Raw genomic sequence first — 26,552 nt, 5'->3', positions numbered from 1 at the left:
AAAGGCGGAGCCTAGTGACGTCAACTCGCGAGGAGAAGTCGCCACAAATGCCCCCCACTCACACGGACGGGGCGAACGGAGGGGGAGACCAGTGTTACCAGACTACTCCTGTGGCTTGTACCGCCCGTATCACCAGCTGCTGACGACGATGACCCCAGCTACAGATGACCCCAACTGCAGACTGGACACCCACTGCCGCTCTCTGCAGGAGCAAGTGCAACAATGTGGCCAAACAAGAGCCAGAAATTCCGCCACATCCCCCACCGCCGGGGGATTGTTTGTCCTTTCGGGGAAAACGTCCCCGTCTCCTCCGAGGAGGCGCGGAGGGGTCACGCCCACTCGCTAATCCGTGACGTCGTGGTCACGTGATCCGCAACCCCCCCGTCTCCCCCGAGCATTCCTCCCCCGTCTGAATACCCCTTTAGAGACGTCTCTTCTTGCTAAAGCGAACAGCGCACGCGTTTCATACCATCCTTTATAGATATACCTTCCAAAAACGTAGTGTACCATACCACAAACGTTTTCCTGATGCTACACACTATACGTTACCGACAAACCATATCTTTCTTCTACGAACACCTACACATAACTTGTAGTGATGGCTTCAGTGGCTAGACAGATTACTTAGCGTTGGGGACTTTGCTATGCCCATAGGCGTGCGCACGGTTCCCCATTAATGGGGGCAAAGTTTCATCGCAGCGCCCCCCCATTGGTCGAGTCCAAAGGACAACGTGCTTCACAACGGATGAAAAAAAAAAAAAATGATGTGATTCGCACAATGGCCTGCCTCTGGTCCCTGGCTACCCTGAAATAAAGATGGGAAGTAAACAATTCTCGGACCCGCCACGGTGGACTAGTGCATGGCATGGTTATGGTGCTCGGCTGCTGACCCGAAGGTCGCGGGATCGAATCCCGGCCGCGGCGGCCGCATTTTCGGTGGAGACGAAAATGCTTGAGGCCCGGGCATTTAAATACAGGTGCACGTTAAAGAACCCCAGGTGGTCGAAATTTCCGGAGCCCTCCACTACGGCGTCCCTCATAATCATACATTGGGGTGTGTCCAGATAAGATCGAACACGAGGTCCCGGTCACCATTCCCGATTGTGATGAAATTTACTGTAGGTCTAGGCATTACACCCAGAACAATGGTTTCGCAGTTAGTTTTGCGAAAAAAAAAATTTGTTCGCCTGAAAAAAATATATATAAATTTTGGCCGCAAAAAGCGCTTTTCGGCCAATTTCGCGATTTCTGAATTTTGAGCGCACCTAGGAAAAAAACGGTGCACTTCTTCGTCACAATATTTATTGCCCTTAAAGAACAAGTGAAATACAATCTTATGAGTCTATTATTTCCCTTTCTTGTCGAAGCACTTTTGAAGAAAAAAATCACAAACTTGGCAAATCGCACAAAATACCTTTATTTCAGGAATATCGGTACATATAAACTTTGATACCTTCGCTCTCTTTTAAAATAATTTGCGTGGTTTTATCGCGCTCCGTTTTACTCGATAATTGGGCTGAAACGTAAGTGATTTACCAAAAACGCCGAAATTTGAAAATGATTTTCTCAAAAAGGCCATTTTTTTTTTTTTTTAAATCCCTCTGATTGAAGTCAAGGACGTCATCTACCATTGTGCAGAAAAAAACGTTGCATTATTTTGGTTGCTAACAAGTTATAGACCCTTTTCGAAAAAGGGCGCCCCTAGCGCCGCGCACGCAAACTACAGTCTGCCGCCATTGTGAGGGCACCACAGCAGACGACGCAGGCTTCGGCAACGTGTCAGTGCGTGACATTTCAGCACCGCCGAATCGTGAACTGTCATCAACGTTTTTCGTAGAGACGGCGTGCTGCAATGGTGCAGACGTGCTGCGTTCCCATGTGCCACCATCGAGGATATCGCGACGAGAACAGCGTTAAGGCACGCGATAAAACATGAACAACAAACACACATGCTCTCTCTCCGTACGTGATGTCAAACGGACGTGCTGAAGGGCGCCGTTTTGTAAACGCGCTACAGAAACGGACGTGCTTATTTCACAGCGCCATGTGTAGCCTTGCTTTTACGAATGAATAGTCTTCTCCCGAGTGCCTGCATGCGGTGAATTGCGATAGATTGTTTGTGCAGAAATACTGCGAGGGTTCATAATGCCAGTCAGAAAAATAAAAATTAAGTTGCGTACCGTTCATTTAGTAGCGACAGTACTCGCATATCGTAAGCCACGTGTCAACATTTTTAGTATAGACAAACAGGGGCAAAGGCAGAAATTTTTTTCCGGGGGGGGGGGGGGGGGGGGGGGTTTCAAACCACCTTGATTTGAAGTGGGGGCCGGACAGGCAGTTGTGGTCGAGTGTCATTTGTGCTGTGTGCCATGGCAAAAAAAAATTTTCGGAGGGGGGCACGGGCCCGGTGTGCCCTCCCCCCCCCCCCCCCCCCTGGCACGCCACTGCATACAAATATACCCAACGCGTGGCGTCCGGAAAATAGTTGCGTGGTGTGGCTTGCGGCAGACAGGATTTTCACCGGGGGGGGGGGGGGGGCGGGTTTCAAACAACCTTGATTTGAAGTGGGGGGCCGGACAGGCAGATGTGGTCGAGTGTCATTTGTGCTGTGTGCCATGGCAAAAAAAATTTTCGGAGGGGGGCACGGGCCCGGTGTGCCCTCCCCCCCTGGCACGCCACTGCATACAAATATACCCAACGCGTGGCGTCCGGAAAATAGTTGCGTGGTGTGGCTTGCGGCAGACAGGATTTTCACCGGTTGCGGTCGCATAGTTCCGCGACAGTGACGTCCTTCTTTTCCTTCGGTGAGAAGTTTGTAGCTTCGGCGAGCCTTTCTTTCCCGGTCCGGGCGCGCACGCGAGTTGGCTGTGGTCACGGTCCCGCAACCGCGGCAGTCGAGCCAAACTGCTCGTCCAGTCCGTTGAAGGGTACAAAATGTTGCTCACTGTGCAGCGGAAGACCTCAGAAAGACCAACGGAGAGTACTAAGAGCTCGTTCAAGCACACAAACGGTGAGATTTCAGCGGATGACACGGAGAACTAGCCGCCAAGACAAACATCACAGCACTCACGCATTTGACGGCTCGCTTCCCATGCCCTCACGATGGCGCTGGCTATCCCACGCTCCTTTGCAAAGCGAAACTGACGAAAAGCCCACCGTCAGGTGGCGTATTTATGAAAAGGGTCTATAGTGCGTCAAATGTGACCATGCCAGCCTAGCGGCCGCGTCGTTCGTTATGGGCTGAAACTCGGATATAAGTTGCTAAAAATACTTGTACGTGACATAATCACAAATCAGCAGCTCCACACCAACAAATGCGCAGCCCGGTGTCATGGTTAAGCAAGCTTTGTCTTGGGATCAGCCGCTTGACAAACCCGCAGCAGCGGCCGCTCGATGCTGCGGGCACTCACATTACATGAGTACCGCTTCGACTGCGGATGAGCTCCGCTTGCGCGCCAAACTACGCTCAGAGGACAAACGAGAGAAGGAATGCATCACTGTGAAAGTTGAAGGCCGTTAAGTGCCAACAAATCTCATAATAGCAACGAAAACTCTGCCGGCGATTTCCCAGTGAGCGCCTCCAGTAGTGCGCTCATGTGTTGCTTTCTCTCTTCGGATGGCCTAAATATAATTAGGTTCATTCTATGAGCAACATATGGCACAAAAGAAAGCCATTGACATCTAAAGAAAGCTGTCATACGTGCTTCCGATGGTCGAGCAACTCAAACTGCAGTTGTTCATCTCGTGCCAGAACACTTGTGTCAGCCGGCTGTGAAAAGAAGTGTGTCCAAGTCCATTACTTCATTAAAGAACCGCTTTTACAATACTGTATTGTTGGGCGCCCGCAGATAGAATATTCAACGCAAGTCGAACGTTTATCACGATATTATGCGGCTTCGGGCATAACAGCAGGGGGAAAAAAATACATCCGTGCTGTATTGAAGGCGCTCACTGGGAAATCGCCGGCAGAGTTTTCGTTGCTATTATGAGATTTGTTGGCACTTAACGGCCTTCAACTTTCACAGTGATGCATTCCTTCTCTCGTTTGTCCTCTGAGCGTAGTTTGGCGCGCAAGCGGAGCTCATCCGCAGTCGAAGCGGTACTCATGTAATGTGAGTGCCCGCAGCATCGAGCGGCCGCTGCTGCGGGTTTGTCAAGCGGCTGATCCCAAGACAAAGCTTGCTTAACCATGACACCGGGCTGCGCATTTGTTGGTGTGGAGCTGCTGATTTGTGATTATGTTACGTACAAGTATTTTTTAGCAACTTATATCCGAGTTTCAGCCCATAACAAACGACGCGGCCGCTAGGCTGGCATGGTCACATTTGACGCACTATAACTTGTTAGCGACCAAAATAATGCAACGTATTTTTCTGCACAATGGTAGATGACGTCCTTGACTTCAATCAGAGGGATTTAAAAAAAAATTAAAAATGGCCTTTTTGAGAAAATCATTTCCAAATTTCAGCGTTTTTGGTAAATCACTTACGTTTCAGCCCAATTATCGAGTAAAACGGAGCGCGATAAAACCATGCAAATTATTTTAAAAGAGAGCGAAGGTATCAAAGTTTATATGTACCGATTTTCATTATCCTCACTTTAACTTGCTTGCAGCAATAAAATTCCTGAAATAGAGATATTTTGTGCGATTTGCCAAGTTTGTAATTTTTTTCTTCAAAAGTGCTTCGACAAGAAAGGGAAATAATAGACTCATAAGATTGTATTTCACTTGTTCTTTAAGGGGAATAAATATTGTGACGAAGAAGTGCACCGTTTTTTTTCCTAGGTGAGCTCAAAATTCAGAAATCGCGAAATTGGCCGAAAAGCGTTTTTTGCGGCCAAAATTCATATATTTTTTTTTTCAGGCGAACAATATTTTTTTCGCAATACTAACTGCGAATCCATTGTTCTGGGTGTAATGCCTAGACCTACAGTAAATTTTATCACAATCGGGAATGGTGACCGGGACCTCGTGTTCGATCTTATCTGGACACACCCTATGGTGGTTTTGGGACGTTAGACCCCAACAATTATTATTAAACAGTTCTTGGAATGCCCTGCCCCTCTCGTGCGCACGCCTATGACCATGGCGCGACTATGAATGAGGCATGTGATAATACTAAACTTTCCCCATAAGGCTTCTTAACGCAAGGAAACAAAATAACTAAGATGGTGAAGATCACAGGGCGGGCGCTAATGTAAAACTGATTTATTCCGGAAAATGTACCACACCAGGAAGACAACCAAACGCAACTGCGTGCAGTAGCTACGTCATTAACATAACGGCATGTCAAAACATTCAAATTATATAGTTGGAGAGATGGCCTGATGTGTCGCTTATACACACCATGTCCTTATTGTTAGCGCAATATGCATCCAGTAGTTCCTGTCCCAACGTGTCATTTTTAATCTCGTGAAGCTGGGGTTCACATTTCCGTGGTCCTGGGTGCAGTATCCGAGATCCCTTTGAAGAAGGTGAAAAGCACCATGCCACAAAGGACCTACGGCGCCCAAAGACGGCGGAAACCTCAAGTGCCGCCATACATTCACAGGTTGTCCTACATTCTTCGAAGGTCGCCAACAAACGCATTCTTTCCACCATGCGAAAGCTGGCTGCCCTGTACGAACGCGCATGCATGCCAAGCAAAAACCGAGAATGGATGCCACAACAGGCACGTGAGCTTCGCTATTGGCGTCGTCTATGCGATTCCGCTGTCAAGTGGGAAGACCTACTTAGCTGACAGATGCATAAAATGACCGTGCACGGTAACGTGGTCTGTCCTTTAAAAAATGCGAACCGCGGCTTCACGAGATTAAGATTCTGCAGGCACAAGTAATGATACGTTGGCACGGGAACTGCTGCAGAAGCTAATCATATATATTAAGAAGGGGATGGTGCGCATAGAAGACACGTTAGTAAATGTCTTTATTAGTGAACTTGAGCTTTTTGACATGACGTCATGTTAAAGGAGGACTGATACAAAATATTGAAGGCGGGATAACTTGTGGAATATATTTGTGTGGATACACACGCGTCATCTATGAAATATGAAGTGCTACAATATAGTCTAATCAGCCTATAGCCCTAGTCACCAAAGAAGGGGGCGGGGGCGCTGCGATGAACCTTCGCTCCCCTTATGAGGAACACTGCGCACGCTTATGGGGGCACTTCCTTTATGGGCTTGTACGGGAGTACAAAGGCTGACGTGCTTGCCTCGGCAGTGCATTTTTTGGAGGTCACGCGTATTTACAACAGGGAGCCTTCGTTGAAAAGAGTCGTCAACGCGGTGCTCATGTGAACGCGTTTTTTTTTTTTTTTTGTGCTCACGTTGTGCTCACTATGTTTACATGGAAACCAGTCTGAGTCCCGCCTCACTCAGCGCTCTTTGAAAGTGAAACTGCGACTGGGCACTATAAAACTGTCTCCAAATAATTAACCGTCGCGCGCTCGAGCAAGCGGGGTTTCAAGCCATGATAAGTGGGTCGTTGGCTATATACTTATTGCGGCAGAAATAAACAAGATGTAAAAATTTTGTGCCAGTACTCCATTAATGACGTAGTCGCTGCATGTACGCGCGTCTGGCGGTCTTCTTGCTGTGGTATCTTCTTCCAATATATCAGTTGGTATATCAGAGCACTGCCTTCTTTTCCCCCTGAGTTCTTTTTTTTTTTCCCCTTGGCTAAAATGCTTTATGTGGACTACAACCGAATCGCCCAAAAGCAAGTCTAGTTAAACTTACCGGTGTATGTAATCGTGCCCTCATTCTCCAGGCCTTCAGTTGCACTTCTCTGCGCACAAGCTTACCTTCCTACTCCTCTACTTAAGAGTGGGAAGGATATCAGTTATTAAGACAGTTGCAGCCCTGACGAAAAGAAATCCCCTGGTCGAAACATTGGCTCGTTCGACGACTCCTGAACATCTGTCTTGTTTAGGTTTATCTAGTGACTTCAAAGCAACGACGCCAGCTTCCGATTCTCCCCGACCTTTTTCACAAGCACTGGCCAAGCTCCTCTGACGAGAATTGGCGCATTCAACATCGTTCGAGAGGACCGAGCAAGTGAATTCGCGGTAACGTGTTCTACGTTGAAGTGACAAAAGATATGAACTTTTCAGACCTGCGTGAGGTGTGAGCCACAGAGAGTCACAAGACAAATGTCGAGTGAGCACAGCAGCGTACGCCAGCTTCTTCAGGCCACATTGCACGCGGAAAAATTGGAACATCGCACACTGGGCACGACCACATACTCTATAGGGAGTACATACTCTAGAGACTTGTATCATCGCCGCCTGTTTTAGCTGGAAGCGTACTGGAGGACGTCTAGTATACACCTTTCTTCCACTGATAAGCCACCGTAGCGGCCATGCATTGAGGTTTCGAGTGAATTTGTCTCACAGAAGAAACCGCGTTTGTCGGACGCCTAACTTTGGTGTCAGGACATACAGGCCGATACCAAGCGCACATACCGCATTGACATGCCAGCGAGCTCACCAAGCGGCAGAACTCCAACCTAATATTGAAGGACTCTGCTAACACCCTGTCAGAAACTTGGACCACTCTGCCTACGCGTGCTTCAAGGCATATCTGTGGCCACTAGCGTACATGGCGAACATTTTGTAAATTATGATTCCCCGAAAGCTAAGACTGCATAGGGATCCAGCACGGTCACTGGCGTTCCGCTGTTGACCACGAAGGCCGTGGGTATGAACACCGGCAACGTCCCGATTAACGCGGAATGCAAAAACGATAGTGCTGTTTTGATGTAGCGGTAGGGATCATAAATCGCCCCAACTGGTCGAAATTCGTCGAAGAAGAACAAAACTTTATTTGCGCAAAATACTTCGTTGACTCTATAAAACATGGCAACGCCGTGTGGCGGGGCCCCTATTCCAAGGCATAGCTGGCCCTTCCCATCCTTCGGCCCTCTGGACCAGCCTGAGCACCGAGGGCAGGGCTGAACAGCAATGCCTCCCACCTCAATCTCGTATTCTTGCTCTTCGGCCTGAGCCGTGGGAATAGCGTCGGTGTGCTCTCACACCACGCGCATATGTCTTTGTATGCTATGGGGTATATAATGAAATCTATGGATGTTTGCATAGGCGTGCGCGGGGGGGGGGGGGCAAAGGTTGATCGCAGCGCTCCCTCTCCCTATACTAAGTCAATGTGTGGGGCAGACGTTGCGCCCCTTCCCCTTCAGGAGGCGCCCCCCCCCCCTCCCCCGTGCGCACGCCGATGTTTGTATATGTGCCCGTTTGGAGCCTACGCAACGCCGCGTTCCCTCTATTACGGTGCCCCTCGAAGGCCATAAAACAACGGACCGTTAAATAGAGCAGGTTAAATACACAAGCTGCATTGGCGTAGCCACGGGGGAGGGGGGGGGGGGGGGGGCTGGGGGTTCAATTTACCCACCCCGAGATTTTAGCGATTCGTATGTGTATATATACACGCAAGAACATACATAAAGGGTGGTGAAGCCCTCCCCCCTTCCCGAAAAAAAAAAAAGTCCTGGCTACGTCCCTGACAAGCTGTCAGCAACGATCATCGTGCAGCTCGGAGAACGAAAGCTGTAAAAGAGCCCAACAGCTGCTGTGTTCTTTACCGTTTACGTAACGTGCACAAGCTTTTTTTCTTTTTTCTTTTGCTTTCTTTTGTCATGCAGCCTTCCTTACAGTTTAATAATTGTTAGGGTTTACGTCCCAAAACCATGATATGATTATGAGAGACGCCGCAGTGGAGGGCTCCGGAAGTTCCGGCCACCCGCGGGGTTCTGTAACGCGTACCGAAATACAAACACACGGGCCTCTAGCATTTTGCCTCCATGTAAATGCGGCCGCCGCGGTCGGGATTAGGTCCCGCGACCTTCGGGTCAGCAGTCGAGCATCATAACCACAGACAGCCGCGGCGGGTTCTCCTTACATTTTCTGAAGTATACGTTTCAGAATTCGCCATCAAAGTATACTCAACACGAACTAACCACTGAAACTAATTTGAGCGCAATAATCACGGGAAAAAAAAGTTAATGTCCAAGCACTTCACCACATTTAGGTGAGAAATGAGGTGGTCATAAGAGGAAGTGCACGCTATGATTCGTGGATGGATAAATCGGATAACGAGAAGCTTAAATCGTCCATCTATCTATACCTTGGATCCCGTGCCTCGGGAATTTTTCCGTTTTGGGGCGGTGACAAAGGTTTAAGACTTGATGCTTCCGCAACGTTTCCATGGTGACTGGCGAAACGTGATCGAGTATACAAGATAAACCACACTATTGATGAATTACCGGCGAATGGGCTGTAAATGTGAACTGCGACGTTCAGCGGATAGGTAGGGCTGATATCTATAGCTCATATACCATCGAAACGGCGTTTCCTGCTTGTCTCGACTCTTACAAGCAATGCACACAGGCGATTTATAGGGCCGTTTTCATCAACCCTCTTTTACGTAACTCCCAGGGCGGCTCCTCGCTGAAGCGGCGGCCACCCAGCCAATGAATGCATGCCGAAATCACCACGGAAAACAATACGCTCCCAGCGCACGTTGGAACGATGCGCGATCGACGACTGCCGCGCCAGCCACATGACCGCCACGCAAAGCGTGTACGGCTTGTTAGTGCTGCCATATGCTACTGCGCGCTTGTTACTATCCGTAGTCCCACGGCCATGCCGAAAGCCATGGCCGTGGGACCACGGGCGTCCATTTCTTGTATCGCGCTTTCTCCCCGCCGCGGTCAGTTATCGCAGTCGGCGATAACTGGTGGCCCGCACTGGGCGCCCTGTACGTGCAGCTTGTTTCGGAGGGCAGCGGAAAACGGGGGCCAACGTCGCCCCTGGTGTTCGCGCTGTCAGCGCCGAGCAAAGGGCGCCTTCCTCGTCGTCTCGGCGGGCCCCTCACTGCGCGGCCACACACTCGCCAATCGATTGTGCGGCCGAAGAAGGAGTCATCGCTGTCTCAGGCGCGGGGATTCCTGCTAGGACCGGTAGTCATGGCAACCTGACGTCAGCGGCGCGTCTCGTAGCATTCTGTGGCCTCCGGGGCCAGCATAGCGCCTGCTGTGAAACACCGAGGGCCCCTTCCTCCCCACCTAGCGCCGTTCGGCGACACTGAATCCCAACCGCCACCGCCCCCATGCCTTGTTGAACCAACGCCTCCTCTAGAAACATGCCTGCGGCGTCGCTGGCTATCCCATTGTAGCCGTCCTGCCTTGAGTTGTAGTCGCTAGTCGAGAGATGGCGCCCGTTCTCCCCTATTTTTTCAATGGGGCTGACGTTGTGGTGACGTCGAGGGGTGTAATGTGCGCATGCGCAAATGTGTGTTGCAAGCGGCCACCGCCAGGATCGCCAGCTACTGCCCTCATTAGAAACGGTGAAGGAGGGAAAGGGTAGGGCAGGAGGTTTTCGGCTCACGCGGCAGGCATCTTTCTAGAGGAGGCGTTGGTTGAACGCAAACTGGTTTCCTGCCGGGGCTGCGGCCACTGCTGCCGGACCCGGAGCCACTTCCCGCCACACCGCGCCAGGAGACATAAAAGGAAATGAATATGCCACACCCGGGGGAAATGTCGCGGGGAAACCGCGTTCAATGAGAGGTCATAGCGTCTCGCGCCAGGGGCGTAGCCAGAAATTTTTTTCGGGGGGGGGGGGGGGGTTCAACCATACTTTATGTATGTTCGTGCGTGCGTTTGTATGTGTGCGTGTGGTATATATGCAAGCAAAACTGAAAAATTTCGGGGGGGGGGTTGAACCCCCCCACCCCCCCCCTGGCTACGCCCCTGTCTCGCGCGCACCTCTTTCTTGGACAGATATGAGCAACGCCTGACAGTTGTGTCACGTAACTGGATAGCGGTGGTTATGCAGCAGTCTAACAACACACAGTGTCCAATAAATATACTGGAATGCTTACGGCAACGACCTTCCCGTAAAGCTAAAGCGAATATGAGGCACAAGCGCGCATTGATGCAAAATCTGCAGGGCTACGAGCGAAAAAAGGATAACTAAAGAAACAACCGCAACCAAACGATCCTCCGTCAAGCTTTACCACAACGACGCATTTCGCCGTTGTACGCCTGTATATGACGTCTCGTCTACTTATGCGTTATCTTTACTACAATTCTCTAATTGCTTAAAACTGCGGCGGATAGGGCTAACTGTTATGTCATGGGTACTGGCGAGAGCTCAGCTAAAGACGACGGATAGAGTAACAGACAAGGAGGAGTGCTCGTATTAGCCACTATCATTCTTGCAAAGATGAAGCTAGCATACACGCCAAGACGAGTTACGGCATCTCCTTGACTTAATATCACAATACAATCACAGCGACCAGCTTCCTACTCAGTCCCTAAGTCCTGGGACCCACTGTAGCCACTACGCAGTAACGAAAACAGAAAGCCAGTTTCAGCCTTTCAGAACGCTCCCTCTTGCGCAAGCGAGTACCGTGCTCTGGCAGTGTAAACACATTCCAACCAGGTAGTCTTTCCGCCAGTGAAGGTCTCGCACGCAAGAAAGAAAAAAGAAACGCGAAATTCACCAGGTAAATTTTGGTTCTTATGCGCCGTTGGAGTCGCTGTCGACTTTTGGCGACATCATGTCCATATGTATACACGAAGGCCAGTGAGATCCTGCTTAACACGAGTTCTTTTAAACTCATCGAGACGCTTGTGTACCGAAGAATCCTAGTAATAGCAATAATAATTTCTGTGGTTTTACGATCCAAAACTACAATGTTATGAGGCACGATATAGGGGGGGGGGGGCTCTAAAACGTGCACCTGAAGTGCACACGTGTGTTCTTGCATTCCCCGGACGAATCCTTACTGAACATCTCGCGCAATGGCGATCCCTTTCTTTTATCGTATACACTTTCGCTAGTCTACTTTACGCTACATCAACCCACCAGCTTGCTCAAACACCAAAATAAAAGGAAGTTTTAGCTTCAGGACTCGTACACTAATTAGTACCCACGGTTACGAAGTTTATAACAGGGCGTGTTTGCTGAGAGCCTACGACTTGCACCTTTAGTTGGCTCTCTTTGTACAATCGCTGGCCACTGGCCGAGAAGAGTGAGCTAACACGGAATAGGGGTAAGCAATTTCATCATTGTCCTTGCGGCCTTTCTAAAGACTCACTGAGTTCGCCGCGGCAGCTGGGAGGCTACGGCGCTTTTTTCTGCAATAATACCTTACGCCTTCACCCAGTGGAGTAGCCGAAATCTCATTTCGGTAGAGGGGTACCCTATTATTTTTGTACATACGTACAGATGGCATTCCTGGCAAGGGAAGGAGGGGGTTCTGTACGCCACCCAATCGCTTGCGTAAGCCACTGCAGTGGCCAGGATATTGACGCACCCCCGAAAAGTGAGTTCCTTCAAGGGGAGGGGGGCAGGGAGGCAAGGAACTTATGTGTTTTGACAATGTTTTGGGGGGCAAAGGTGGGGCAGGCGAAACTTTAGGGGGGGGGGGGGGGGCTGCTGGCCCCCGCAGGCGCCGCCCCTGCTTGGCAGTGTCGCAGAAAATGCAAGGGAAATGTGGCGTTTAAAAAAGAAAGAACAGCACGATGTCATTATGTTTGCTGCTGCCACAACAGCAAGTCGCGCCTCTTCAGTGTCGCAGCATCGCTAACGCGCGAGCGACGCTGAAAGCCCAGAGCTCCGCCGTGCAATGGCCAAGCGCAGAAGAGCGAAAAGCCTCCGCTATTTCAAGATGGCGGCCATGGCGGCTGCCTCCCTCCCCGAAGCCAGGTGGGAGGCAGCAGCGCGGCGCGTGCGGCAGATCATCTGGCTCAAGGACGCCGCCTGCTTCCTCTTTCGAGCGCCGAGCAGACGGCACGGAAGCTGCCCGCCGGCGCAGCAGCAGCTCTAGTTGCCCCTCGTTTGGCCCAACCACATCGTGCGATGGCGGCCCACTGCTATCGACCGGCCGGAATGTCGCGAGCGGGCCGTGACACGGCGCAGAGCTTGCCCACGCTGTACGGCGGAGCCGGTCGGCAACTTCATGTTCATGAACAATAGCGGAAAAGTAATTTTCACGGCACGCAACACTCCTCGGCATTCTGGTAACAGTATTTGGAATAATATGCTGCAAGGCACGCGAGCAAGGGCCAACGAGGGAGGGAGGAGGGGTGGCTACAGCCTCCAACAGCCACGAGTTCCCACCATATATGCTTACTTACGACTACACAAAACAAGCAGTAATTCTAGAACGAACACGCGCGTGTAACCGTCTCAAACGCGTTTTATTTATTTGCTGCAAAGGGATCCCACCCAAGGCGAGAAAGTTTTCGCCCCGTGGATGCAGCGTGTAGTACTGCAATGTCGCGAATGTGGACACTGGGCGTCTTAACAACAAACCATCCCGACTTTGATATGCAGGATGAACACGAATTTCAACCTCATGTGGCGCACATGACCGCAAGCCGCATTTCCACTGATGAGGCCTCTCGAACGCTCGCTAATCCTACGCATAGCAACAAATAGCTATTTCCGAACAAGTACTCTATCAAAGTCTTGTTCTTTGTAGCGCGTCAAGAAAACCACAAACACACCGGCACCGCGTAGCATTTTCTAAAGGAGGTGAATAGTTTGGCAATAAAAAAAAAAAAAATGCGCGACAAAGAGCCGCGGTAAGAAAATACGAACAACGCCATGCGTCCATCAGGCCGTGAGAAACGGTGCACGGAACAGAGGCGCACGATCGAGGCCCTAAACGTGGTCACGCCGCTTAAGTGCTGCCAAATATGCCAAGATGGATATTCTTGTTTTAAGGCAGCCGTACTCGCTGCACGGACCAGAGGTACCCGGGTGCTGCAGCATCCGATTATAGGTCCTTTTATCTACAACGATAAAGAAAAGTGGACAAGCGCGCGTCACTGCAGTGAAATGGGCACAGCTGCGCGACACTTGCCGACGCCAATGGGAGCGCGGCGGGCTGACGGGCGCTGTGCACGGCTGAGCCCAACGTAACCGCTGGTGCAGCTCTATCCCAACAACAGTGCGACATGGCGCTTCCGCACCGCTGTCAACGTAGGCAGCGAGCGGTCCGCCACGTTTGCATGCAGACATGCATGGTCCGCGCACCAAAAGGGCGGCTGCTTCGGACGAGCACTGCCATCACCATGACAGGCAATTCGCTGCGTCGGACATTTCATGAAAGTGAAGGAAACGCCTCGCGCCTGATAAGATAGGCGTCCTTGCCATCAGCACCCATTCCATCCATCTGGCCGCTATCGAACGCGCCGCCCGCAGCGAGGAAGGAGAGCGACAGCGAATGCCGGGAGGGGCGCAGGTGACCCCCTCCCCAACTGCCGTAACTTTCAGCCGCTCCTACAGCAGCCGAAGCGCAAAACCCTTCCGTAGTTTTCCGCCTGTCCGGAGACGCGTTGAAGTTTTTAAAACCGCGCCCACCACGGTCCCCATCCGCGACCAGCATCAAACGCGCAGCAGAAGCGCAAACCCCTCGATTAACACGCGCTCACCTATAAACCGTGTTGCGCATGTGTTGTGTACAGACGTGCCAAATAACGTCAAAATTTTTCATTCGGAAAAATTGTAGGGTGGCAAAGGTTCCGTTCGTCGAGTGGTCTTGAGACTAGAGTAAACGCTGCAGCAGCCGCACCGACTCTACAGAAGGTAGAAAGTTCGGCGAACAAATAACGACGACCAAGTTTCTTGGCGTCCTTCCCCCTGAGGGGACAGGAGAAGCGAGGGCCGCAGAGCTGAAAATAAACGGCGGCTAAGCACAGGGAGTGGTCGACGGCGGAAAACTAGGATTTCTAGCAGAGACTCAAGGGGATCCGTTTTGACCGATGAACGAAGGATGCCACACAATATGCTTGTGAACCTACTCTCCCATTACGGAATGATCCAGATCCTGCAGTAAATATACTTTTCTGTAGGTGCGGCAAAAATGGAAAAATTCTCTGGCGAAGAGCACTCCAGCCGGTCTCTATTAAGCCGCAGCCTGTCACGAGTGACGGTTTCGGAAATTGCCAACCGTAGTTATGACGTGGTAAACACTAACAAGCTGATACAAAGCTTCCATATCCCAAAAATGCGGCGCAGTAGACAACTCTAATGATCGAGAAAGCACCGCTACAGCAAGGACAGGTACTGCAGGAAACACGAGTTTACGCGTATTGTCTGCTTGGAATCGGCCATCCTTCACGTATGTTACGTGTGGGACCACGACAATGTGATGACAAAAAGTTAAACCAAGTGATGTTAAAAATGAAAAGACTTTCGGTGATTTCAACTGTGCCAGCTGCAAGGGTTTGATCGCTGTGCACACGGGCGTATCCAGAGGGTCCTGGATGTCTTTACCCCCTTAATTTTTCAATTTATAAACTGAGTATGGGCGCTGACGCCCATGCTCAGCTGTAGGCGCCAGACTTCCCATAAATAGCCTCCCACCCCCATCCACAAAATCCTGTACCCACCCTTGACTATACATGCGAACTGGTCACTGCGGCGTCAATAATTAAGCTCCCAAATATGACATATATGTGAGCTGACAAGATTTAGGTCATGTACGACTGCTGCACCTGAAAACACAATCTTCTCTCCCGCTACAGCTGTACGTAACTTTTGTGCGAAAGGTTAGAACATTGGGTCGAATTTTCTCTACAGGCAATGATTAAAAAAAAAGGAAGAAAAAGTGAGAAACTTCAGAACATCTTCGGGAGAGTTTTTAAAGATTAATATTGAAAATGCAGACCTTCTGACATTAAATGCTTGCAGTATTCACTCCAATGAGGTCGCAAACTATGAACAGAAATAATGCAATTAATATTATCCCCACAACGTTAAACTTTACACAAGTGACAATTCACACTGACGTCATGTGTGAAGGTAACCATGAAGCAGCAGTAACTCTGACAGGTCATTACAGAAATCATACTCATCTGTCACTGTAAAAAAAATTGCATGTTTGCAAACACTATTAATCTACACAACTGCTTTCGCCTTCTATTGAAATCCTTCATGCAGCAATCGGCAGCACGGACATCAATGATAACCGAATGTCTTGACGGCCTTCTGAAGCATCAGCAGTACGCGACTACGCAACCCAGGGTCAACGCTTATATACAGGAGATATTGACCACTGATGAAAACACCGGAGAACGCGCATCAAGCAAGCGACATCAGCGCGAGGACATAGAAACGAGAGGAGAACCCCACATGGCCCACGTCTGGCAGAGCCACACACGGAGCAGCAGCAGGGCTGACCAGGAGAAGCATCACGTGATCCTGCCAGAGCTGCAGACGGACTAGCAGATCGGCAGCGCACGGAGCGGAGTGCGGCCGGGCCCTCACCGTGTCCTCGTACGGACGGCGGCTAGCGAAACTGTCGCCTGTAAAGCAATTCTGCCTGCTCGGCAGCTGGAATATACGCCTTGCGACTGTCTTTGAGCAACAAGGGAAGATCACTTAGGCCGTCCGAGAGGTGCCGAGGGCTCTTGCAGTGTTGGCAAAGGCCAACATGGCGCCCCAGCCTTGTCTGCCCCGCTACAAAGAGACTCGCTGCTGCTCGCATCGACGTCGAAGCCGTGCAGGTAAGCGGGCTTATTAATTAATAACGCATCGCTAAGAACGCCAAATGAGAGCTGTTGCGTAACAACTGTATGTCCGCGTCACCGTGTAGCTGTGGTACCCACCAGTTCCGCGTACCAGAGGACGTCTCATCGCGTCCGATCTTCGCGTTGGAAGAGGAACCATGTTGGGAGGGCCGCCGAATGACACCGACATGCAGTTTGGCCGCATCGAAGGCTGTAGGCGCGTTCTCGTTGCTTGTGTATCCGCAGTGGAAGCGTTGCTCGTTATAATCGGCAGCGAGAACTTGTCAGCGCAGACACTTCGAAGCAGGGAATCCACCTTCGTGCATCTGCAAGAGCGGCCCAGCGCCGCGGTGGGCAACACTGTGCACGCAGCCAGTTTTTCTTTGTTTTTCTATTTTCCTGTCGCTCCCGGCGATGGCGATCCGCCGGGTAGCGTTTTGCTGTAGCAGGCGCTTGCACAGACGACGCTGGACACGAGAAGCGTGTTTGCTTCTCAATAATAAGCCGTCGATGCAGGGAACGTGCGCGGAAGTGGGACGGAGCAATTCAGCGTTTACTCCGACAGGGACAGCCAAGTACGGAGTGGCTCCACCGTGCGCGTGTTGTCGTCTGTCCGTGTCTGTATGGTACAAGAGGCGTACGTCCATGACCACATCGCGGGGATCAATAGGCTCATCCGCTGCCTGGCGGACCGCACTTTACGGCCATTGCCCGCTGAACTGCCGTGCTTAATGAGTGGGTCCGTGCTCTGATACGTAAACACTGTAGTTCTTGCCTTGTGGCTTGCGTGAACTGTGGATGGCGCTGTCTTTGCTTGCCGTTGTCATGCGACTCCTTTTGACATTAAATTTTTTTTTCTTTCAGTGCATATTCAAGGCTAGCTGGACTATGGAGCTTATCTGAGGTGATTACCTGTAAGTCTGTGTATTACGTGTAATTAGCATATATCATATGTGCTTACTGCTTTTTCAGGCCTGTCAAGAACTCAGCTGTACAAAGACTTGTCTTGGTGACTGTTGTTTTGTGAAGCGCAAGCCTGGCCACACCAACAGTGAAGTTGACTGCATGTTCCTATATTGCCGTGGTTGGAGATAGAACAGCCAACAGAATGAAGCCTGGATTTCTCATCATGCCTAATTACAGGTGTGAGAGCTGCACATTTGTTGGCAAGAACAGGAAGCACTTGGCCAATCATGTAGCCTTAAACCATAGCACCCGCGTTTATCGGTGCAGCCTGTGTGCATTTGTTACTCGCTACCAGGCCAACTTTTACCGGCACAGGCGAAGCATTCACAAGCTCAATAGTGCCAATGTATGCGAGATGTGTGGCCAGTTGTGTGACAACCAAGATGAGCTTGTAGCACATACCTCAAATGAACACCCACAGTTTTTGGATGTGCTTCTGAGGAAGCTAGAAGCTAAGAGAATACGGTATGCAAAATTTGCTGCAAAAGTGAACATGGGGGACGGAGAAAATGCCCATGCAGCTTTAGAACAAGTACCTGAGAATGATTTTATGCCAGAAGTGGTCACTGGTGATGTCACAGATGAAGCGCATTCAGAAAATGGCGCATCTGAAGAACAGAGTGAAGGTGTTGGACAGTTGAGGAAAAGGCCACGTGAGAGTTCACCACCTGCATCCAACAAGAAGGGCCGTACTGGAAGGCGAACCTACACATGTTCTGAATGTGATTTGGTAACCAAGTGGCCAAGAGAGTTTCTCAGCCATAGGAAAGATGTCCATGGCGATCGAATAAGCATCCATGACTGCCCCTTTTGTGAGTATGCATCTAAACAGCCGCAGAAACTCCAGAGACATTGCAACATTGTCCACAAGGAAGAGATGAACAGTGAAAATCAAAGGCGTGTTGTCAAGACAGTGGCACCAGTGGCACCGCAAGCTCTTGCAACTGAAGTCAGGGTGCACATCCAAGAGAAGCTCTTCAAATGCAGCAGCTGTAACTTCCATGCCAGGAGCAAAGTTCATGTGGATGAACATGAAAAGACTGTGCATTTAAAGCGAAGGTTCTACCGTTGTCAGCAGTGTGGCTATGTGTGTCATGAGAAAGGTCGTTATACTCGCCATTTGCGTTTTCACAGTTTGCCGAAGATCAAGTGCCAGTTCTGCAACTTTCAGACTTGCTACAAATGGAACATGGACAGGCACCTTAAGTACCACACTTCAGATGGGGAGTTCCGCTGCAACAAGTGTGGCTTCATGACAATGTCTCGTAAAAGCCTCACTGCCCATTGCTTGCATCATCATAATGAACTTTTAAAAGATACTTCAGCTAGTGAAGGAGAAAATACTGAACATGAAAATGTAGATGATGATGATGACAGACTCATGATCGATGAAGATGCTGGAGAAGACTCTGCTTCACCACCACCACCACCGCTCAGAATGACTCTGAAACGAACTGGTGACACTGCTGTTGTTGAGACAAGTGAAGGGGCAATGCGCAAGTGTCGATACTGTCCTCAGCAAGTTTTGTGGCCATCTGAGCTCAAGAGACACGAGGCAACTCATTTTAAAATGAATAAGAAACACGGATGCCCTCTTTGTCACATTCGCTTTGACCAGCTAGACCACCTTGAGCAGCATGTAATGCTTGACCACCAGGAAGAACCATCTGAGAAGAACACTGATGCCAGTCCTGGTACAACAAGTGCACCCATCATTATTGAATTGGGAAAAACTGATGATTCCACAGCTCGAGCTAGCTATTCAGGTTCTACTCAAGCCCTTGACATCTCTATAAAGAGCAAGCAGCCTATGCATACCTGCCAACGTTGTGGCTATACCACACGTTGGATTTCAGAACTGAGAAAACATGAGTTGGTCCACGGAAACTTAAAACCCTTCAAGTGCACCTACTGTTCTTACACAAGTCGTTGGAAAGGTGACATGACACGCCATGTTTTCCGTATGCACAAGGAGAATACTGGAGCAGCTGACAGCCCCAGTGGAGATGTGGAACAGGCTAAGTCCAGCCATGTGTTGCGATTTTTGCTGTCACAGCCAAAAAATGCTGACCATGATTATGACTCAAAGGGTTCAGAAGCATCTGGCAGCAAGGACAGTGGAGCTATGGCTGGGAAGTTTGCTGGAAAACCTATTGAAAATCAGTGTTCATACCAGGCTGCTTCAGGAGTGCCCAGGATTGTTCAGAAGTATAAGTGCCCTCAGTGTTCGTTTCTGACTCGCACAGCTTCGCGATTTCATGTGCACATGATACAGCACCTCAACAAAAGACCATTCATGTGCTCAGCTTGCAACTATCGCTCAAATTGGCAATGGGATGTTAACAAGCACATCAAATCAAAGTCTGCCAATGACTTCAAGCACAAGAAGGCTGAACTCGTGGTCATGGATGAAACTGGGTTTAAGAATTATGCCAAGTACAAGGTTCATCTTGTGGATGTGGAAGAATCTGCAAAAGGTGATAAAGTTCTTCAGTCTACACCACCTCCGAAGCCTAGTTCAGAAGAATGCAACTGATCCGCCCTGATGAAACTGAGAACATTGTGGTGACACCTGACATATTGTATGGTGACCAAGATTACCAGGATGACCTGGCTGGCCCTCTACCTGACACTAGTGGACACCAACAACTTTTATGTTGTGGCCACTGCAGCTTTACTCACAGTGATCGCAAAGTGGTTATTGCTCATTTAGGCACTCATACATCAGTGAAACCTTATCGTTGCCGCCTTTGTAGCTTCGTTTCAAAGTGGTACCACATTGTTCTAATGCATGTGAGGCATCGGCACAACACCGGCCCTAAAGACATAGAAAACAAAGTTTCATTTGTGGAGGACGGCATTATGTTTCGCTTGAAAGAAGAAGAAGAGCCTGCCCCACCACCTGCACCACCAAGTGCAGAACAAAAGAATTTGAAGTGCACTATGTGCCCTTATCGATGCTCTAAAGTGTGCCACATGGAGTTCCATATGAAACAGCATGTGCCGAGAGAAGGGGCCGTTTTCAAATGCAAGTACTGCCCATACTATGCTAATGTAAAGAAGACATTGTCACGTCACATGAAACTTCATAGTACAGAGCAGAAGCCAGTCATGGAAGCACTTCCTCGTTCACCTGTGAAGACAGATGCGAAGAAACATTCATGCGAGCATTGCCCGTACACGTCCGACAACAAAACGCAGTACCTGTACCACAAGCAGTTTCATCGACCCAACAAGAATGCTCCCCACAAGTGCACTCACTGCAATTATTGGTCAACCCACAGTCACCTTATGGCCCAGCACCAAAAGATACACAAGTCTGCTGATGGAACAACTTTGGATGGAGCGTCATACAGTGGTGGCATCCAAGCAATGACAACAATAGTGAATGGCACAGCACATCGCATGTTCAAGTGTCGGTTCTGTCCTCTAACCAATAAGCGCAGGGCTAATGTGAAGATTCATGAACGTATGCACACTGCATCAAAGGGAGCCAAATTCCAGTGTGTTCTTTGCAGCTATCGATGCAACAACACTGGAGTTCTCGCCAGCCATATGAAACTGCACAAAGCGGACAACCCGTCCTTGGACTTGAACAGAATGAAGACATTCTGTGAAAATCTGAATGCACTGCCTCCCAGGCCAGCTGTTGCCAAAAAGTCTGCTCCAGAGTCAACAGCTGCAGCAGTGCAAAGGTCAGAGTTCACAGCAGTTGAAGGACAAGCTGAAGGTGGCACCACGCAAAAAGATATTTAGCTACTTTTGTGAGAAGTGTCCTGCCATGTTCAAGAGCCATACCGATTTGGACACACATAAGACATACCACAACTCTGCTCATCTCTATCCATGCCACTTGTGTGATTACAGAGCCAGACACAAGCCTCATCTGCACAAGCACCTTCTTGTCCACACACCAGAATACGCAGAACGCCAGAACGGCTTTACGTTGGCTGAGATTCGTAACCAAGATCGCAGTCAGCACATTGAGCCTGAGGTGCCAGCTGCTTTGCCGCCAGTCGCTGCAGATCAAATGTTACTTCTGGAGAAGGCCGAGACGCGTGCCTTTGTGGATGCTGGTTCTCAGGGCTTGGGAGTCCAACTGCACCGCTGCACTCGTTGCCCTGCAGCCTTTCAGAAGGCTACTACACTTGAATACCACATTAGTCTACACGGTAGCCCAGGTGTGTACGCCTGCCACTTCTGCAACTATGCTGCGAACAGTGCAGCCAATGTCAATGCACACACACACCTTCACTACCGAGGTGCATTGAAGCAGAAACAGCCTCCCAAGATGTTCCGATGTGACAAGTGCCCTGCATCATTTTCAAAATACAATCGCTTTCAAAGTCACCTTACCCTCCATGGACGCAATGAACGATTTCGTTGTTCGCACTGTGACTATTCAGTCAAGTTCGCAGCAAACCTCGTTAAGCATCGCAAGCTTCATGAAGTTCTTGTGCCTGAATCTGAGAATACAAGAACGAAGTCTCCTACACCACCTGTGGTTACAAGCACACCCCAGCCATCTGAGAAAGGTGCCGAGCCCAGCCCTGCTGCATCTCCATCAGAAAGTGCAACAATTGCTCCTGCACCAGCACCTGTTGAAGAGAAACGTGTTTACATCTGCAGCCGATGCCCATATGCATTCCATCGACGTGAGACCGTTGTGAATCACCTTCAGCGTCACGGCACTTCAGAGGGAATGTGCTGTACCTTCTGTGACTATCGTTCTGTGCATATGTCAACTCTGAGGGACCATGCAAGGTGTCATTTTCAGCCGATGCGCCACTACAAGCCACAGGCATACATGAAGTGTGATTCGTTGGAAATTTGGAGTACGGCCAGTGATGGCACCAGGACATTGCTATTTCGAGATGACGGAGATGATAATTATTGTCCGAAACTTGATGACTGTGATGATGCTGGTGAAGATGATGCAACACCATCAAGCCCCACTTCATCAACACCAACATCCTCATCAAGTTCATCATCAACAGTGTCCAGCTCTCCTGAACTACGCTTGAATAATAAGGATCTTGAGCCTCCAGTTGGGGTACCTGTTAAGCAAGAGGTAGATGACGTAGTTCTGGCAAGCAAGGAAACACTTGAGGACTTGGTGAGCAGTGTTGTTGTACTCAATGACTCAAAAGAAGAAATGCCTCCTGGTTGTAAGACTCAAGTAGTCAACATTGTTGTCTTGGATGGCACCAAACAGCTGAACGAAATTGAAGAAGTTGAAGCTGCGCATACAGAACACAAAAGTGAAAGCGAAACTGAATGCAAAGAAGATGGAGAAAGTGCACAAGACCTCTTTAATCGTATTTGCAATCCTGATGCCATCGAGTATGAAGACATGGAAGATGAAAAGGATGTGTACTGTGAGGCAATTGTTGAGGATCCAGATGTTACTGATGTCGAATGTGAAACTGTTGATTCTGCTGACCGTGGAGCTCTTGTTGCAGGCACAGACCCTGTGCTGAAAGCTGTTAAGCATCCTGAGGACAGGGAGTTCTTGGATTTAAGTGAAGCAGGTGAATGTGAAATGGCTGCAGAGTGTAAGGACACATTACTGCACAGTATAGAGCAGAACAGTCAGCTTTCAACTGCAGACATCCTAGATGATTCAGAAGCCTCAGCTGCTGTTACTGATGAATGCCTGAAAGAGGTCTTGAAAATGGACATAGCATCTGATGGAAACAGTTCCTGCAATGTAAAGGAACTTGAAAGTAGCAGGACTGGTTGCTCCTCCAGCCTTACTGGTTTCCAAGACAGTGCAGGAGAAGGTGCTAGTGGTCATCTATGCATTGGTTCAGAAGAATCTGTCCTGTCAAATTCGCCCATCAATATAGAGTTGGACGAGTGTGGTTTTGAAGATTCAAGGTACAATTTACAGCCTGAGGAGAACAGCCCGTGTGAAACGCAAAGTGAATGTGATGATTTTTCTGGACCCAGTGCTGTGCAAAATGGCTCTAAGCAAAATTATATTCCATTGAGCCCTTGTGAAGATGTCAACTTAAATGCTCATGAAGATAGCTCCTGTTTTGATGAAGAAGATAGCAGGGCAGAAGATGAGGAATCGGCTCAGGTTTTGTGTGATCTTCCAGGCTTGGGCCTCACAAACAGAGAATCTAGTTGTCTGGAAGTAAGGGAAGAATCGGAAGCTGTTGAGATTGAACTTGGTGGAGGACATGGCTGTGCTGGGGAAGGACCAGAAGCTGACGAAATGGATAAACTTCAATCTGAAGCTGATGTAGCTGCCTGCATAGTGCAAGACGACGTAGTGGAAATTGAAATTGGTTCCTCACTACCTACTATCAAAACAGATTCTGGTGATGAGACTGTGCTTGTACCGCAGGACGTATTTGAAATGCAGTCACCTACTGTGCTTCAGCATAGCATTGTAGTTCAGGAGCCTGACCAAGGTGACAGGCTAACTGATGCAGCAGTACAAGGTGCTCCTGTTGACTTGGAACTTTTTCCTGAGCACAGTGACAAAGGTGGCTGTTCCTCTGATGTTGACAGTGTTTCAGGCATGCTTGATGTGGCAGTGTGATATCGCTGCAGAAGTGGTACTACTGAAAACATATACTATGTCACAGTATTTTGCTGTGTTTTTTGAGTGAAAGTTCAGGTAACGTTCCCACTAGCAAGTTTTCTTTTTTGTTGTGTATTTTTTTTCCAATGTACAGACCATTTATCATTTAAGTTGCTGTCTTTACGTGCACCAGTCCCCTTTTACATTTATTATTGTAGTTCGGGATCACTTTTGGCTGCACAGTGTTGTGGTTCTAATGTCTCCGGTGCTGTCATTTGGCTATGGCAGCAATAGATTTTTATTGCCCACTTGATGGAAACACCTAAGGCCTTTTTATATATATATATATATTATATACACATATATATACATACATATGACTATATAAAAGAAAAACTACCTGCTGCATTTTTTAGCAGTTCTACTGTCAGTCTGCTTGGTGTATTAATAGTGTACAATGCTAGCTGCACCTTTTGTATTTATCAACTCTTTTTGTGCCCTTTTATATACATGTTTACATGCTTAGTTGCCTTTATATAATGATTATTATTAGCAGTTATAGAATTTTGCACTGTATGGCAATTGGTTAATTGTTGTGTTTTGCATTGTTTTTGGTTAACTGATATGTTTTGCCCATTTATAAAGAAGTTGCAGTGTATGGTTATTTATCTTTGTAATTAAGCTCTTCAAATTGTGCTGTGCTGTAAAATGATTACACATTTGTAGCAAGAGAGATCAGTGTATGACTGTGGTCCTCAGTCCCTTGAGCTTGCAAGCTTTTTTTTTTTTCCTAGTCAAGTTCATACCTGGTATGTAGTAACTGGACTATCGTATAAAACTTGTGGTTGTGGGTATGTCAGAGTGCACATGTTGCTGCAGTGTATGATTGAATGTGTGGTTTTCACCCAGAGTGACCTCCCCTTTCCTTTGTTTTTTATTTATCATTACTGTTGTGCAGAACTGTTGGCTTTGGTAGCTGCTTGTCTTCTAAGTTGTTTCAGGTTCATGCATCATTCATGCACTGTGTGTATAGTTGTGTCAACACTGCAAGTTCAAGTGTATACCTGTGTGTTATGGCACGTATTGGGGAAGGGGGGAAGAACACATGGACCATTTATTTGCTGCAGCCGCAGTTCCCTTGTGTTGCGTGATCTGCATATAGTTTGTGCAAAAAAAAAAAAAAACGCTGAAAAAAGCGGCACATTTTGTTCCGAAATCGTCACAAGCTCAGGTCAATTGTAATTGTGGATCGATACCGAACCTCAATGGTTGAGTGAATTGTGAGAGTGTTGTGCCACTTCCAAGGGGCTCAATATTAAGCGATTGCTAGTTCAACCAAATTTTGTGTGGAGACCAAAAAAGTCTGTAGAGAGAAAGAACTTTAATTGTGCTTGGCTGTTGACAATAAAGACATCAGACTTCTTGCTTTATACTTTTCTGTGCCCGAGACTATTGCTTGATTTCTTTTTTTTTTTTTTTTTTTTCTAATCGGCTTGTAGGCTGCATGCACTGTCTCATTTCACGAGTCTCAGACGATGGAAGAAATTAGATGGTGCAAGCACTTGCCAGCTGGTCACATTGCCATTGCTCCTACTTGCAGTGGTAAATGGTCAGTATGAAAGTGATGCATGTCTCCCATTACAGTTCGTGATTTTGATAGCAAAAGGCACTGCACTGTGTAATTTCACAGTTCATGAAAGAGAATGTGAAAAATCCATCTTTTATGCTTTGTGTTGAATCATTAAAAAAAAAAAGCTTAACATTTTTTCTCAGAACTGAGAGATTGCTAGAACTCGTGGGGTGCCTTTTAATGTATATGTTTGGTACATTTCAGGGAAAGCTAACATATACGTGGATATAAAAGTACGAGTGCAATGTTTACTTTCCCCATTACCCCTCGACTGCGGTGGTACTGGTAGCAATGGCTTGCAAATTGCTCAGTTTTTTTCTTGGAATTTTCCTGGAGTTTTTCTTCTAACGCTGGAGTTAACTGGGACTCCCTCACTTCCTAGAAAATCTGGAAGGGTATGCACGCATGTGCTCAATGGCTGACATCTAAGGGCCATCACACTCCATGTTGCATCATCGCGGGCATATCCTAATGTGGGACACTAGGTAGGTTTGGGAAGCTGCACGAGGCTGCACATGCTCTGTTGGGTGTGACCTTGTTCTCTACTGCATTCAGCAGAATAATATTTAGCTTGCATGTTTGCAGCAGCACGTCTATAGATCAAAATACATTTTCTTGACGTGTTGGGACATTTACAATGCCCCTTTTAAGCATGTTGCTTTCATACAATCCAGCTTAACTGCAGGGTGCGTAAGGATCTGCTCACTACATATCAGATGGTCTGATGCATTTTGAACCCATGTAAACTTTCATGAATCGATCAAAAGAAAAGATGGCTAAAAGGTTGTCATTGGTTCTTGGGACTGCAGGGTTGTTAAGTGCATGACAGTTCAAAACAAGTGGGTTGGTAGCCTGCATTTTTTTGCACATTTGTTGCAATTC

General features: G+C 48.5%; 2 protein-coding genes across 2 annotated transcripts in view; one reads left to right on the top strand and one right to left on the bottom strand.

Moving 5' to 3' along the window:
- Positions 1-16,855, bottom strand: part of LOC119374427 (queuosine salvage protein) — a 63,767-nt gene extending 46,912 nt beyond the window's left edge. Inside the window, exon 1 of the mRNA XM_037644519.2 lies at positions 16,639-16,855. Coding sequence (XP_037500447.1) covers positions 16,639-16,744 — 106 coding nt within the window. The 5' untranslated portion in view covers positions 16,745-16,855. The remainder of the gene's footprint in view (positions 1-16,638) is intronic.
- Positions 16,856-17,095: 240 nt separating this feature from the next.
- On the top strand, positions 17,096-25,472 carry LOC119374389 (zinc finger protein 208-like). The gene is given in 5 exon segments (XM_037644478.2): positions 17,096-17,114; positions 17,404-17,453; positions 17,512-20,054; positions 20,057-21,227; positions 21,229-25,472. Coding segments are annotated over 3 exon segments (6,408 nt in total). The 5' UTR covers positions 17,096-17,114; positions 17,404-17,453; positions 17,512-17,647; the 3' UTR covers positions 24,059-25,472.
- The last annotated feature ends 1,080 nt before the right edge of the window (positions 25,473-26,552 follow it).

This window comes from Rhipicephalus sanguineus, chromosome 1, assembly GCF_013339695.2.
Source record: "Rhipicephalus sanguineus isolate Rsan-2018 chromosome 1, BIME_Rsan_1.4, whole genome shotgun sequence".
In the NCBI taxonomy this organism is placed as follows: Eukaryota; Metazoa; Arthropoda; class Arachnida; order Ixodida; family Ixodidae; genus Rhipicephalus; species Rhipicephalus sanguineus.
This window is presented reverse-complemented; position numbering and strand designations above follow the sequence as displayed.